The sequence below is a fragment of the Alligator mississippiensis genome, chromosome 1, assembly GCF_030867095.1.
Source record: "Alligator mississippiensis isolate rAllMis1 chromosome 1, rAllMis1, whole genome shotgun sequence".
In the NCBI taxonomy this organism is placed as follows: Eukaryota; Metazoa; Chordata; order Crocodylia; family Alligatoridae; genus Alligator; species Alligator mississippiensis.
This window is the reverse complement of record NC_081824.1, coordinates 85479767-85495107: the sequence shown is the minus strand read 5'-3', so window position 1 is coordinate 85495107 and position 15341 is coordinate 85479767. Positions and strand designations below refer to the sequence as shown.

The following is a 15341-nucleotide window of genomic DNA, read 5'->3' as shown; positions in this document are numbered from 1 at the left end:
GTAGTTCTCTGCCTAGGCCCCCACCCAGCACTAGAACTGGAACAGGGAAGAGACAGGGGAGTAGGAGGGCAAGGCAGGGGGAGTGAGGCATCTAACAGCTCTATTCCAGCCCCCACTTCCTGCCTTTACATAGTGCCTGAGGCTCATGTCCTGCTCACTCACCTCTCCTTAAGCTACTGGCCAAGAGCATTCATTGGTGGTTGTAGCTTGTAACTATACCAGTGATTCTCAACAAGGGTGGCATGGCACCCTAAGGTGCTAAGATATCCTTTTAAGTGGCATAGAGTGCTGTGCAATATTAGCACTGTTAGGTGTGCAAACACCTAGAGACAATTCACAAGATCAACCCAGATATTTCAAATAGGAATCCACACTGTAAAAGGCATTCTACCCTTTGTGGTCTTTCTGAGTTCTTTGCAACAGAAGAATGGCTTTATTAGAGTTCACTTGTCTTTTCTGACTACAGAAAAGAGCTGGCATTTTATGGCTGGTGTCTTAGTCTAACAAGCTGAGAACCACTGAACTACACAGTGCAGTATAAGAGAAGACATATAAAAGCTTAAACCCCATCTTCCATGGAAACTCGGTGGGGATTTCTGTATATCACCCTTTGTTTTCATGAGAAATCCCTCCCTAAATCAACACCTTTACCATCAATGAGCTTATACCCCTAGGTTTTTTTTCTGATATTTCTCTTTTATAGAAGCCCTATGCCTTGTCTGCATTCTGTAGGATTTTCTGTTAAAAATCTATGCTCATGTTCTTTAAAACATTCTTGAAATATTTCACAATTCCTTCAACCAGGTATCACAATTATCAGATTACTATCTGGTATACAGAAAAAGAAAGACCTGTACTTATGTTCTCGCTCCCCACTTAGAAATACTCAGCTTATTAAGGAGCACTGCTCTTTTCTTGCACCTCTGACAGAACAGAAATGTTCTTAAAAACTACTGTACGTAGGCTAGTACCAAGTTGTTCTGAGAACTACTTTTCCAACTCCAATAAATTATATGGAATCTGACATGGTTCTAGATATATTGTTCTTCAGAGAGGACAAAGTAAGCAGTACTACATGTCACCATTAGTTTAATACTGTAGTTATGATCTCATGTGTTATGGTGCAATATGAGTAGAAGAAACACACCTTTCAGTGTACAACATGTTCAAGTTTTATGTTAGTCTTTACCTTTAAGCTCTCTTTACATAGTAGTTCCATTGAACATAGGACTAAAGGTGAAGACTAGTCCCCTACAAAATCAACAGCTTCTTCTAACAGCATCTATATACATGATAATTTTTATATACAAAATAGAACAGATTCCCTTTCACAATATATTTTCCTAAATTCACTGCCTATTAAAACAAACATTAATGATTTTCTAGAGTTCTTAGAAGGCTAGAGAACAAGGTAGATATACATCATTAGTTTTTCTCTAAAGGTTCATATTCTCTCCACTCCTCAAAGCCGCCTGCGTAATGCTGAACTCTGAAAACATACAGAGGATAGGCAGTATTATGGAAGTGCTACTGATGATAATCTTGTGAAAAAGGTTTGGCTAAAGGAAAGAATAAACAGAAAAACACAAACCAAAAACACAAAACATCATATGTAAAACTGCATTACACCAAATGACAGAATTCATTATTACGAAGTAGAATCTAACTGCTCCTGGTGTCAAGGAGCAAAATGCAAGGAATGAAATGGCAGTAAACCTCAACTACTTGATCAAGGGTTGAAGTTGGGGAGGAAAGGCTCAATACTTGATCAATTAGTTGCTCACTCACACATCCCAGATGTTAGGTTTAGGAGAGGATTAGATAGCATCTAGGTCCACAAAGAATGCCGAGAGTTTTATATATCAGTTAAATTCCCTCCTGTCTTGGCATCAAAGTAACAAGAACTCTGCAGGCCAAATACAGCTTTCAAGTACACCTATGGTGCCTCAGCTGTCTTCAAGTTATACGCTTCAACTAGGAGCTCAAGTGTATTCTGAGGACATATCATTGAAGGCAATGGGCTTGCACAGGTGACACTGCAATTTCAAGTTAGCCACCAATTCTGTTAACATGCAGGAAAGCAAGACTGCTTATCCTCCCAGAGCTGTTCTGATTCTACAGAGGTAATAAATAGTGAAAATGATGTATTGTATCAATAGACAGTGAGAAACAGCCAAATAGAAGTCAAACTGGAACATGAGTACTGGTCATCCTATTTCATCTTTCACATTTGAATTTCCCGTAACAATCATCTTGTAAGGCTCCAGATGAAGATTCTACTTTTCAGCAGGAGCCCTTTCATTGAAGAACATTAACCTATCCTTTATACAGGAATTTACTTGGACTGCAGTTAGCTTACCTGCTGAAACCCAAAGACATGGCAATATCCAATGCTCTCTTGCTTCTCACTCCTGCCATGCAGGAGAAGACTATGTGGTCCAATTTAGCAGGCATATCTTGATTGTACTGCTCTTTGAAGTCTTCTGGGTTCATCCGTAGAGCTTCCACAACTTCACCCACTGTAAGGACATGCAAAGCCTCATTTATGTTTAATCAGGGGTGGGCAATTATTTTGGCTGGAGGGTCACTTAGCAAGTTTTGGTGAGCTGTCTAGGGCTGCACACGCAAAAACTTTCAGAAGATATCATTTTAACTAATTATAGATTTAAAAAAACAAGTCACATACTAAAAATCAAACATCTACTGTATTTTAATTTTATTTTAAAAATAGTATTTGTCCTCATTTTTTTGAGTAGTGTATATAGAGGCAATTGCGTAATAGCTCAAAATAAAGTCTGAGCTACACCCCAGAATAAAGTCTTACTCTTGTATACAATGTGGGGTGTATAGGGAATTGTATGAGCTGTGGGGGGTGCTGCCTGGCCCCTAAGTCTGGGGAGCTGGCTGGGGGGGAAGAAGGGGGAGTAACAAAGGGTGGGCAGGGGACACATGTAGCACAGCTCGCCCTGGGTGGTGCAGCGTAGGTGCGGTTCATGGCTATCCCCATGACAGTCCACATGGGTCCGAGCCCCATCTGCTCCTGCCTGGGGCATCCCATACCGAGCTTCCTCCTGCACCCACCAGCCCTAGCACCAGCCAGTGCACACAGGTTCCCGGCCGGGCTGCTCCTAGTGTGGCTGCAGCTGCCCAGGTGCTGCTCAGCTCCCCCCATGTCCAGCAGCTCCTACCCACCCAACACAATGAGCAGCCACCTGCAGGCAACCAAGTGGGTGGAAGGCAGCTGGAGCTGAAGCCCCACCCGCAGAGGCTGGAGCCACCCACCTGCAGCTGCCCCCCCCCCCCCCCCGAGCAGCACAGCAGGGCAGGAGGAGCTGCTGCTACAGGCCAGCAGCAGGGGCAGGGGTGCCAAGCCACATCCCAGTAGCTGCATCCAGACCAGAAGCCCCACCAGGAAGCAGCTGTGTGTGCTGGCTGGGGCCGGGGCCGGGGCCGGGGCCAGGGCCAGGAGGCATGGATGGGAGTGTGGCATAGGCTGCCCTGGGTGGGGCTCACCCCATGCAGAGCGCTGCAGGGACAGCCACGGGCCATGTCCAGTTAATTGGTGGGCACCCCCTGCAGGCCAGATCCAATTAGTTGGCAGGCCGGATCCAGCCCACAGGCCACGTTGTTCGTTCACCCCTGCATTTTAATCCATGAAGGAGTTTGGTTTGTGAAGATTTCTAATAATTAGTTTTTATAAAGTCATCACTAGACAGCTGCTTTTATTTTGGAGTTTCCCCCACATGCCCCCACTGCTGATTGGCAGAGGGGAACTATCGCTTGCCGCTTGCGCCTGATGGGCAGGAGGTGAAAACCACAGCCACAGTTTCAGGCGCGGGTGGTGAGCAATGCTGTCCCCTCTGCCAATCAGCGACAGTGACAGTGGCAGCAGGGAGGGACACACGGTGGGAACTCCAAAATTAAAGAAGCCTTAACGCCACATGCTTCCAATGTGAATTCCAGAGATTCCTAGTGATCACTACTTGTTTGCAAATTTGTTCTCAGTGGTCTTTGACCTTTTGACTATTTAGTCATGTTTATGATCACTTACATGGTATATTGATGGACCCAGGGATTTTTCCAAACTTGCCAATTTCCCATTTCTCTCGGACATCAATATGAATGGTTTGGGATTTTAGGAGGTCTTTGAGTTCTTTGTAGGAGACACTGTGATCAGCAGTAGTGGAAAGGTTATAAAAGATCACATTTATGCTCTTCAAATCTGGGAGAAAAAAGGATAATTATCCCATCAAGAACTGGAAAAAGATCTGACACTTTCATGCACTCTTATTTGTAACACTTTTTAATCCAGGAGACTTGCCACTGAAAATTCTCTAACATCTATATTTGCAAGTGTCAAGGGAGTCCTTGAAAAAGAATTTGCTTTCTACGTTTGACTGCTGTTAAAAAATAAATTCCATTTCTTTTTGCCAGCTGAGAAATCATGAAGGACAGCTACTGCAAAAATTAGTGAAGCTTTAACTACAAAAATGCAATTTATTCTTTGTTAGTTTTACATTAAGGATTGTGCTCTTTGGTACAACTATTGCTCCATTCGCATTTTAACAGAATTCTGATGAGGAAAGAGAGTTAAGCAAAAGGTAGGGAAAAGTGACATCTTAGGACGCGTCCCCACGAGTACACATGCGCAGCTTGCAGCACCGCAAAATACATGTAGCACATGCTAATTTGCTGCACTGCTAATTTGCAGCGTGGCAGTGTTTTTTTTGACCCTGGGAGATCCCAGGGTCAAAAAAACATGCCACTAATAAAAGTGATGCAGCACACATAGCAACAGTGCATGCTGCCAGAAAGAGAGCCTGGCTACTGGGCAGGCTCCAAGCACCTGGATCGCTGCCACTGCTGCCCTAGAAGGCCCCCAGGACAGGCTGCTGGGTCCAGCCCAGGTGCTGGCCCTAGCTTCCCTTACCCCACCCAGAGCAATTTACTGCACACCCGAGCACGTGTGCAGGGGTGTGCCCAGGGACAAATAGCAGCAGCACAAATATGTGCCACTGTTATTTGTCCTGCAGGGAACATGCACCACTGCACATGCACACTCATGGGGACATGCCCGTAGAAGCTTACTGTTCGAAAGGTATGATCTTTTGTAGGCAACAACATACTTCATCAGATGTCATTTGAGGAGAAACCAGAGCTCTGGAGTTGCTTGTTCTACCTGCAAATTCCCAGCACCAAGGACAGCAGGAGAGTTCTACTACAGTAAGTTTGGCCAATTAAGGGACTAACTAATAACTGGGGTTCAGCTCAGTTGGATCATGGAGTACTCATTGCTGTCATCTACCCAAAGTCTTAATCTCAGCAAACGTGTCCTTTCAGTTAGGAACTTGTATTTTTATGCTCTCATAAGGACTCCAAACTTACCTTATAAAAGGGATCCCCAAATAACTGCAAAAAGAAGCACTTTCAGGCCCTTTTACACCAGAAAGCAAACACAGGAATAAGACAGCTTCATTTTTAACCTTGTTGCCTTGAAAGGATTCATAATAAAAACAGGGATGTCCTGTACAAGTACCCTGTATGGAAGCAGAGTTCTATGGCCAGTTACAGGGAAACCGAGGATTTAAAATAGATTTTTCTAACACTTCTTTCTGAAGACAGAGGTGGTAATCTGCACAAGTCTTCAATAATCAGACAGAAGGTAGCATAGGCTTGTCCAGCTCTGGCATGGACGGGGGGCACATACAGCACTAGTGTGCGGCCACCATGTCACACTGTGTGGGCTGCATGGTGCAGCATGTGCACCACTGTTGTGCTTCCTGACACACAGGCTCCTACCACCAGCACACAGAGCCCTAGGATCCTCCCTCCCAGGTGGCACACAGAGGCCCTGCCCCACACATGGCAGCAAGAAAGGCAGCTGCTGGGGCCTGTAAGCCACAACCTAAGCACTCAGCACTCCACAGCCACCTTTGGGCTGCCTTGAGCTAGGGCACAGTGGCCTGTTGGGCCACATGTAGACGAGCATGGGCATGTGCTTGCAGCGGCACAAATAGTAGCAACTCAAATTTGTGCCACTACTTCGTGCTGTAGTACCTGTCCCTGCACATGCCCTTTGTTGTGGGCCATGCCCAGGTCCTCCCAGCTCCTGGCTGGGCTCCATGTGCTACAGAGAAGGAGGGAAACTGGACGGGGCACAGGGTGCCTCAGTACAGGGCTAGCTTGGCAGGCAGCCCCTGAGCTGAGGCACCCTGCATCCCAGCCAGCCAGGGAGCAACACATGAAGACGGGGGAACAGTCATCTCCATGCGCTGTGGAGGCCCTGAGCTAGGGTGCAGTATGCCTCAGCTCGAGGGCTCCACAGGCCACCTAACTCCATGTGCCACTCCCTAGCTGGGGCACAGTGCCTCAGTGCGGGGGCTCCCTGTGCTGAGGCACGAAGACAGGGGAATAGCCAGCCCAAGGTTGCCTGCTCCCCAGTCTTGAGGCACACTGTGCCCCAGCCAGCGACTCTCTGGCTGCCTGGGCACACTGCACCTCAGCTCAGGGGCTCTGCAGCACTTTGTCCTGGCACACAATTTTGGCATGCTTTCGGCTGCTTTTTGGGGGGGGGGGGGGGGGGGGGGGGGGGGAGTTTGCTACTAGGAAATCCCAGTAGCAAATGTTGTTGGCATGCTACAACTTAGCAGCACTGCCCATGGTTTAACATGTAACGTGCAGTTTGTGGCTCCACAAAGAGGCTTGTGGCACCACAAACTGCACATGCCCATGTGTCTGGATATGCCCTGGATATGCCAACTGACTCAGTGGCCTGATCTTCTGTAGGCAACTACCCCCTTCATTAGGGCCAGACACAGGCATGAGTGACCTGAGTGGCTGCCCAGGGACTGGACAGAAAGGGGGCCCGAAAATGGTAATTTTTTTTTATCATCATCATGTCTGACAAAGCGGGGGCCTGATACTAAAACTTTGCCTGGGTCCACCAGCAGTCTAGGTACGGTGCTGTCCTTCCCGGGATGCATCAACAGTGTGTGCCCCCGGCAGAAGCTCGGCGGCAGTGACCAGGGGAGCTCCTGCAGATGCTGCCAGCACTGTTGATAGCAGAGGTGGGGGCGAGCACCAACCAGGGGTCGGCAACCACCCGCAGGTGCCACTGGCAGCATTGACAGCAGCCAGGGGCGATCACGGACTGCCCTTAGACACCCCCAGCAGGGTGCCAAGCAGCAACTGCCTGCAGGCACCACCAATACTGTCAGTGGCACCTTTTTGCAGGGGGTGCACTGCCACGTGCAGGAGGTGCATGTGCACCCCCTATGTGTCACCCCTGCTGGGATGCCATCTGAGGAGAACCAGAGCACCCTTTGTTTGGTTGGTCATCGAACCTGCCCGGCCTCTCCAGCTAAAACCAGACAACTGGTTTCACCTGGGGTGGATCAGCCGGAGATCCAACTTGCATCAGAACAGTTCACACACACACACACACACACACACAGGGCGTATGCAGCAAAAATCTGGAGGTACCCTCCTCGTGCCAAGGCACCCTGTCAGTTGCTACGGGACAAGGGGCTGGGGTTTGCTGTGGGACAACCCCTCCCATTCCAATCAACCCCCGCTGGCCTGTCTTTAGCCTCCAGGCCCACTACAAGCTGGCGCTCGTGGGGGCTCCAGCCTGGTGTTGCTGGTAAGGGGAGGTTGCTCTTATCGGGCGTCGCTGCAAAGAAGCCTCCCCCCGCAGCGCCGCACTCACCGGGCGCTGCCCCCAGCCGCGGGCGACAGCGGGTGCTCCCCGCAGGGCCCCTGCAGCTGCCGCGGCCGCGCGGGGCCAGCACGGCCCAGACGGCCCGGCGCAGCCCGCCGCAGCCCCGCATCGCCCAGGCGCCCGCCTGTGGGGAGCGCGGGCAAGCAGGAAGCCGAGGCCGCCGCTGCCGACTCCACGTGACCGGACTCCGCCTCCTGCGCGCGCTGCTGCCGAGTGGAGGAGCGCGGCGGCCCCGGCTCGTGAGGCGGATGCGAAGGGAGCCCTTCGCCCAGCCCTGGGCGCAGCAGCTCGCGCACCCCCTGCATCTCGCGGCGGCTGCACGTTTCCGCGTGGAAGGGGGCACCTCCTGCGGTAACAGCTACAGGCTCGGCCCTTGAGAAGCTTGTTTCTTCCGGCTGCTGCCTAAAAACAGGTGGCATGGGAAAGGTTTAGGTAAGAGGGGCAGGTTTTCCCCGCGCAGTGAGCTCTTCTTGCCTGCCTGCCAGAAGACAATCCTGACAGAAGGATTGTCAGCTCAGTACTTCAACCTCATGACTTGACAACTAAAAGTCATTATTAGCTGGGCTTAAAAATAGGTGTTTAAATTTGTTTCCACCCCCCCACCACCACCTTCTGCTTTTTGAGCCTTTCCAGAGGCTGCACCTGCCCAGCTTGGGAAATCATCATCATGTAAAAAAACATTAAGTTCCCTTTTCACTTCAGGTTTTAAATACACTTTAGACTTCACTACAATGTGTCATAGGTAATGCACAGGGAGGGCACGGCAGGGCCCATGCCTGCCCTGAGATTGGCCCTTGCCAGCTGGGGAGTGGGGGCATCGAGTGAAACACTAGCTGGTCCCCCCCACCCAAGATTGGTGCTAGCCGGCACTGAGAGAAGTGCCAGTGGCACTGGGAGAAGTGCTGGTGGCACTTCCAGTTTTGCCACTGGCAGTGTGATTGGCCACTGTGGTCCCCTCTGTCCGGATCAGCTGCTATTGGACACCCCCACCCCTCCCCCCGTTGGCAATCAGCCACTAGTGCCCCCCCAGACTCTGGAGGTACTAATCGCCTATGAGTGTGGCCAATATATTATATGATATATAATAAATATATAGTCCTAAGGACAGTGCCAAATTTAGGCTTAAGCAAATTAAGCTACAGTTTAGGGCCTCACAATAAATTGGTCTTTAAATTAGAAAAAAAACCTGACTCAATATTAAGTTTTATAATATCTGTTGGTAAATAAAGGAGATATGGGAAAATGATGCTCTAAATATGAACATTTTTGTTCTAACAAAAATATACATACATTGGATTATTTTTATCATATGGGGTCTCTTAAACGGGACAAGGAGGTCCAGGTGAGGGGGATTCCCTGCCCTCCATCAGTGCAGACCTCGTGAAGGAACACCTTGAGAGGCTGGATACCTTCAAGTCAGCCAGCCCTGACAGTTTACACCCCAGGGTACTCAAGGAGTTGGCAAGCATCATAGCCCAGCCTCTGGCACGGATCTTTGAGAACTCCTGGCTCTCCGCTATAGTGCCCGAAGACTGGAAGAAGGCCAATGTGGTGCCTATCTTCAAGAAAGAGAGGAAAGTGGATCTGGCAAAATATATGCCCATCAGCCTGACCTCTATCCCAGGGAAGGTCTTAGAAAAGTTTATTAAAGAGGCCATCCTTAATGAATGGGCCAACACCAACATCCTGAGGGATAGCCAGCACAGGTTTGTTGCGGGTAGGTCTTGCTTGACCAATCTCATTTCCTTCTACGACCAGGTGACCTATCACCTGGACAAGGGAGAAGAGATTGATGTCATATATCTTGACTTTAAAAAAGCCTTTGATCTGGTATCCCATGATCACCTCTTGGCAAAACTGGCCAATTGTGGCCTTGGGTCCACCACAATCCACTGGCTGGGAAATTGGCTCCGTGGTCGGACCCAGAGGGTGGTAATTGACAGAAGTCAATGGTCATGGTGCCCGGTGACCAGTGGGGTCCCCCAAGGCTCTGTCCTTGGACCCATATTGTTCATCATCTTCATTAACAATGTGGACACTGGAGTCAGAAGTGGACTGGCCAAGTTCACCGATGACACTAAACTCTGGGGTAAAGCATCCACACCTGAGGACAGGAGAGCAATCTAGGCTGACCTAGACAGGCTCAGCAAATGGGCGGACGAGAACCTGATGGTGTTTAACACCGATAAATGCAAGGTTCTCCACCTTGGGAAGAAAAACCTGCAGCATCCTTATAGGCTTGGCAGTGCTACGCTGGCTAGCACTGTGGAAGAAAGAGACTTGGGGGTCATGATTGACCACAAGATGAACATGAGCCTTCAATGCGATGCTGCAGCTAGTAAAGCAACCAAAATGCTGGCTTGCATCCATAGATGCTTCTCAAGCAAACCCTGGGACATCATTCTTCCCTTGTGCTTGGCCTTGGTGAGGTTGCAGCTGGAGTACTGCATCCTGTTTTGCGCTCCACAATTCAAAAAGGATGTGGAGAAGCTTAAGAGAGTCCAGAGAAGAGCCACATGCATGATCAGAGGTTTTGGAAAACAGACCTTATGATGGCAGGCTGAGAGCTATGGGGCTCTTTAGCTTGGAAAAGCGCAGGCTCAGGGGTGATCTGATGGCCACCTATAAGTTTATCAGGGGTGACCAGCAGTATGTGGGGGAACGTTTGTTCACCAGAGTGCCCAAAGGGATAATGAAGTCTAACAGTTATAAACTACTGCAAGACCGTTTCATGCTGGACATAAGGAAGAATTTCTTTACTGTCCTAGCCCCCAAGGTCTGGAATAGCCTACCATCAGAGGTGGTTCAAGCATCTACGTTGAACAACTTCAAGAGAAAATTGGATGCTTATCTTGCTGGGATCCTATGACCCCAGCTGACTTCCTGTCTTTGGGTTGGGGGCTGGACTCAATGATTTTCCAAGGTCCCTTCCAGCCCTAATGTCTATGACATCTATGAAACTCGACATAGTTTAGGGCCTCAGCATGTCATAATCCCACACTGCCTAAGGATCTCATCCTCATGTTATCAGTATGCCTTTAGGTAAATTCAGAAGTACCTCCTCAAGGAAAAGGTATAAATCTGCCTTGCCCAAAAGATTTATTCAGGATAAAGCAAATCTAAGGCACCTGTGGTACAATCAATCTGCACAGATCTGATTGTATAACTTGAACAAAGAGGAGAGTTTCCTAGGACATATAGCTGAACCATTTTGATACTCAGTTCCTAGAAGAAAACCTGTTAGAAAAAAAGTAAAGCTTCTTTCTTGCTCACACTTCCATGTGTGCTCAGTATAAGCATTTTTCATGGTCTTGTTGCAATCCATGATGGGACTTCTCATTGTAGTAAAGTTGAGCACATAAATGTCTGCAGGATCAGTGTCTGCACTGTGCAGTACATAATTCACCATTTTCCAGAAAAAAATCTTGATTTTACAAAAGTGAATAGCTTTGTAAATAAAGGCCCATACCCTGAAAAGAAGCCAGTACCAACTACACAGAAACAAATCGGACGTTTATTCAGTGTTTTCATATTAACCTGCCTTAAGTAACGCATGTGCAACTTTGGTTTAAACTAGCTCTAGTTCGTAAGTTGTCAACATAATCAATGTATAAACATTATAAAACTATTGCACACTTTCATCGATAATAAAATATGTGTTGAGTCAGTAAAGCAGAATAAATCAACAACTTTAGATCTGGCTGTTGCCTTTTAAGAAGTGTAGCAGAACATGTTCCATGAGAGTATACCACTTTTAGATTCACCTCTTAGTTAGTATGATCCCCACCGCTGTTTGACATGTTTTGCCTTAAATAGCTAAATCATATTTCTAAATGAATATAAAAAACAACTGCAAGAAATACACAACAAATAAAAATATGAAGCCAATTAAAATAGTGTAAAATTGTACAAGGGATTGATTATTTAACATAATGAGATAGATAATTAATATTTATTATTATTTGTTGAGAACCAGAACAATATTGCTGTCCCAATGAGGCTACCATGTAGAGAAACTATATAATTGGCAATTCAAACATATACATTTAGGTAAAAAGGCCGCCAGCAATGAGCTTCTCTGCATATGATGGGCGCCTGGCTGCCTAGCTTGGAGGGTGCTGGTAGCTCAATTAAGTTCTGACCTGCCTCCCACTTTCCTTTGTGTTGGGTGGGGCAGACTCCCTCAGGTAGTGGGGAATTCAGCCAGGCAGGGAGGGAAAGGGAAAGGATGGGAAGAGAGGACCCGGCGTTCCTCCGCAGGTGGGGCCCTTGGCTCCAGGTGTACAGCCCAGGGGTGGGTGGGTGAACTGGTGCAGGAATGGGTGGCAGAGGCACCCCCTCCACACCCCTGGCCCATCTCCCTGTATGGGGTTTACTGGGCGGGTGTGGCAGGCACGTGGTACAGGTGATGGACTGGGCTACCCAAGCTGCCAGATGAGTCTGAGGCTAAGGAGTGTACCAGGACCTGGCGTTGGAGCCCCGAGGGGCCCTCTCCTGACCTACATGATGGGTCTTGCCAGGGTCCATCAGGCCCAGGATCTGGTCTAGCTGTCACTGGAAGGGCATGGACCTGCAAGCAGGCCTTGAGCAATGGTTGTGGTCCCTGACTCGGACCCACTGTGTCTGCAGGGCCTTGACCTTTATGTGGCACTGTTGGCTGGAGTGCTGGTGGCTGTGCTCCCGGATGTGCTCAACCATTACAATGCATATGGGCCTTGGTTCTCGTGACCTGGTCAAGCTACCACTGGACCTCTGCATCACCCTAAATTGCTATAAGGTCCATGGTCTTCTGCTCAGTCCAGTTTGGCTCCTGGGCCACCGTCTTTACCGTCAGGAAGGCCAACATGGGGCAGGGCAGAGTGGAGAAGTCAGACCGGGGCTCTGGGTGCCAGTGTCAGCTGCCATGTGCCTACTGGCATGGGGCATGGTGCCTGAGAGGCAGACTCTGCCCATCAGGAGTCCTGGGTGTCACAGCTAGGGTCCACAGGGGTGTAGGGTCCAAAACATACCCACAGCAAAGGGGCACAGAGCCCACAGGGTAATCAGGTGCTGGTACGGGCCCCAGGGGGCAGAACCAAGGTCCACAGGGCTGCAGCACCTGGCACATGCCTGCACTGGTGAGGCACAGTGCCCAGGGGGTAGGCAGCAGCTGGCACAGGCCTCAGGTGTCAGGCCAAGGGTCCAGAGGCCTGTTGCAGATAGCCAAAGAGCTGTCCCTGCCACGTGGCTGCAGAAACTGCCAGCCATGTGGCTCTGCACCAAGCAGGAGGCTGGCCTCTTGCTGGTGCAGCTGACTGGGCACAGTTTGCACCCATCGTCAACATCTACATGTGCACTAACGCACATTAGCTTAAGGCACCATTTTCCTAGCACCTGTATCAGTACTAGCAAACAGCACATTAGACTAATCTAATGTGCAGTAATTGCCGTAAATGTGTAGATGATGATGCTTTAGTGTGTATTAGATTAGTCTAATATGCAGTAAAGCATCTCATGTAGAAACACCTGCTGGGTGCATCTACATGTGCATTAATGCGCTTTTACTAATGCACATTATATTTAGTACCTCCAATATGAGGTACTAAATAAATGCGCACGAGGCTCTGCTAATGCACAGTAGTACAAGTGCTTGCTTTTTGGGTGACATTCAACGTGCAGTAGCCTATTCTACTGCACATTAGTGTATTAGCATGGTGTTTTTTACATGCCACTTTAATGTGCAGTAGAATAGGCTCCTGCACATTAAAGCGCACGTGTAAATGCACCCACTGTGTTCTTAATGTATTTAAGTCTATTAGAGTTAAGCCCAAATCCAACATTAAATGGGTAAGTAGTATTTAGGACGGTTTACAAGGATTGCAGATCCTACTCCTTTGGGACAGTACATAAGGTCCATTTATAGTGGCTCTCCTCTGGACCCTCTCAATGCTAGCCACATCCCCCTTGAAGTGCAGCGCCCAGAGCTGGACGCAGTACTCCAACTGTGGCCTGACCAACACCGCATAGAGGGGAAGGATCACCTCCCTGGACCTGCTTGTGATCCATCTGTAGATGTGCGACAAGGTGCAGCTAGCCTTGTCCTGACCACTTCCTCGCATTGGCAGCTCATGTTCATCCTGGAGTCAACAATGATTCCAAGATCCCTTTCTGCCACTGTGTTGACAAGAAGGGTGTTCCCCAGCCTATAGGTGTGTTGCTGGTTCCTTCTCCCTAGATGCAATACCTTGCACTTGTCTGTGCTGAATCCTATTCTCATCTGCCCACCTCTGTAACCTGTCTAGATCTAGCTGGACTCTGTCCCTCCCCTCCAGCGTGCCCACCTCGCCCCATATCTTGGTGTGGTGTTGTCAGCTAATTTGGACAGTCTGCTTTCCACCCCCACATCCAGATCGCTGATAAAGATGTTGAACAGTACAGGCTCCAGGACAGAGCCCTGGGGGACTCCACTGCCCACATCCCTCCAGGTTGAAAATTGTTAAAAAGAGATGGTAAGACAACCCTCCCACCTTTTAGCCCAATAACCTAATGATTAGGGTGCTTGTCCACAAAGTGGGTAACTTAGCTTCTAGGCCCCACCCACCTTAGAGGATTTGAACTTGCATTTCACTTCCCAGCTGTGCTCTAGAGACTAGGCCATCAGCTAGGATTCCACTCTTCACCCCGCTTGTTGAAGTTGGCCTACTGGGAAGTCAAGAAGGGAAAATCTATGAGGAAAGAGCTCTGAGTTTTGACCCAGACCTACTGTCTTTTGTAAGGTGTTTCTACATTTTAGAATGGTTAAAAAAGATAGACAGCAAATAGGATAGCATCTGTCTGCCCTAGTAGAGCCAGAATGCCCCCCTCCTCCTCACACACACTTTTCAAAGCAGCTGCCAATCTATGCTTTTTCTAGATTTCTCTCTTGGTCCCATATATTTTTCCCTCTTGGCTGCCCAGTGGGAAAGTTTCAACAGGATGAAGATTGGGGGTGCCTAATACATGATTTGGTGCATGAACAATGTGTGCCCCCCACGGCTGGGGGGCCACAGCGGCAGCGGGAGCACAGCGGCAATTAGTAGGGGAGCTCCTGCAGATGCTGTTGGCGAGGGAGGGGAGGCACCGACCAGGGGTCGGCAACCACCCACAGACACTGCTGGCAGCAGCCAGCAGGGATCAGCAGCGCCTTTTTGTAGGGGTGCACCACCACAATCAGAGGGGGTGCACCTGTGTGCATCCCCTATGCATCGCCCCTGGTTTGGTGGAGCAGGCTCTTTGTTAGGAAGTCGGAGAAGGTGATTCAAACCCTCTCTTGGGGACAGGGCCAACAACTTGAGTTTCCCAGACTCAGGGAAAATGTCTTAACCACTAGACCAGGAGAGCTCAACAGGTTCCCACTCTCTATTCTAGACTGACAAAGGGTATTTGTACCCAAAAGCTTGCAAAGAAGAATTTTTCCAACTATTTGAGTTGATCTAATAAAAGATATCAGATCTACCCAAAGAACCTTGTCTTCCTTTGTCTGGTGTCTTCAGCTGGGAAGGCCCTTTGTTCAAGCTATTACCTATTCCCTTGACACCTACTACGAGGAGCTCTAACAGCAGCCTATAGTCTATTGCTCTAGGATAAGTTGGTCAGTTGTCCA

The 15341-nt window shown here is 48.8% G+C and overlaps 1 protein-coding gene across 8 annotated transcripts in view; it reads right to left on the bottom strand.

Annotated features, from left to right (window-relative positions):
• TSTD3 (thiosulfate sulfurtransferase like domain containing 3) overlaps positions 1–7855 on the bottom strand; it is a 50245-nt gene extending 42390 nt beyond the window's left edge. For 5 of the 8 annotated variants that reach the window (XR_009463869.1, XR_009463873.1, XR_009463872.1 and 2 more), the window contains exons 1-3: positions 7709–7855; positions 4052–4222; positions 2360–2519 (exon numbers count right to left, since the gene is read on the bottom strand). Coding sequence is in view for 2 of the 8 variants with exons in the window: in XM_006276072.4 (XP_006276134.1) it covers positions 1426–1489; positions 2360–2519; positions 4052–4222; positions 7709–7829 (516 nt within the window). In the remaining 6 variants the exon portion in view is untranslated. Of the gene's footprint in view, positions 1–1072; positions 1490–2359; positions 2520–4051; positions 4223–7708 lie in introns of those variants that run through there. The other 3 variants (XM_006276072.4, XR_009463874.1, XM_019486381.2) reach the window with 3 other exon arrangements.
• Positions 7856–15341: the final 7486 nt, after the last annotated feature.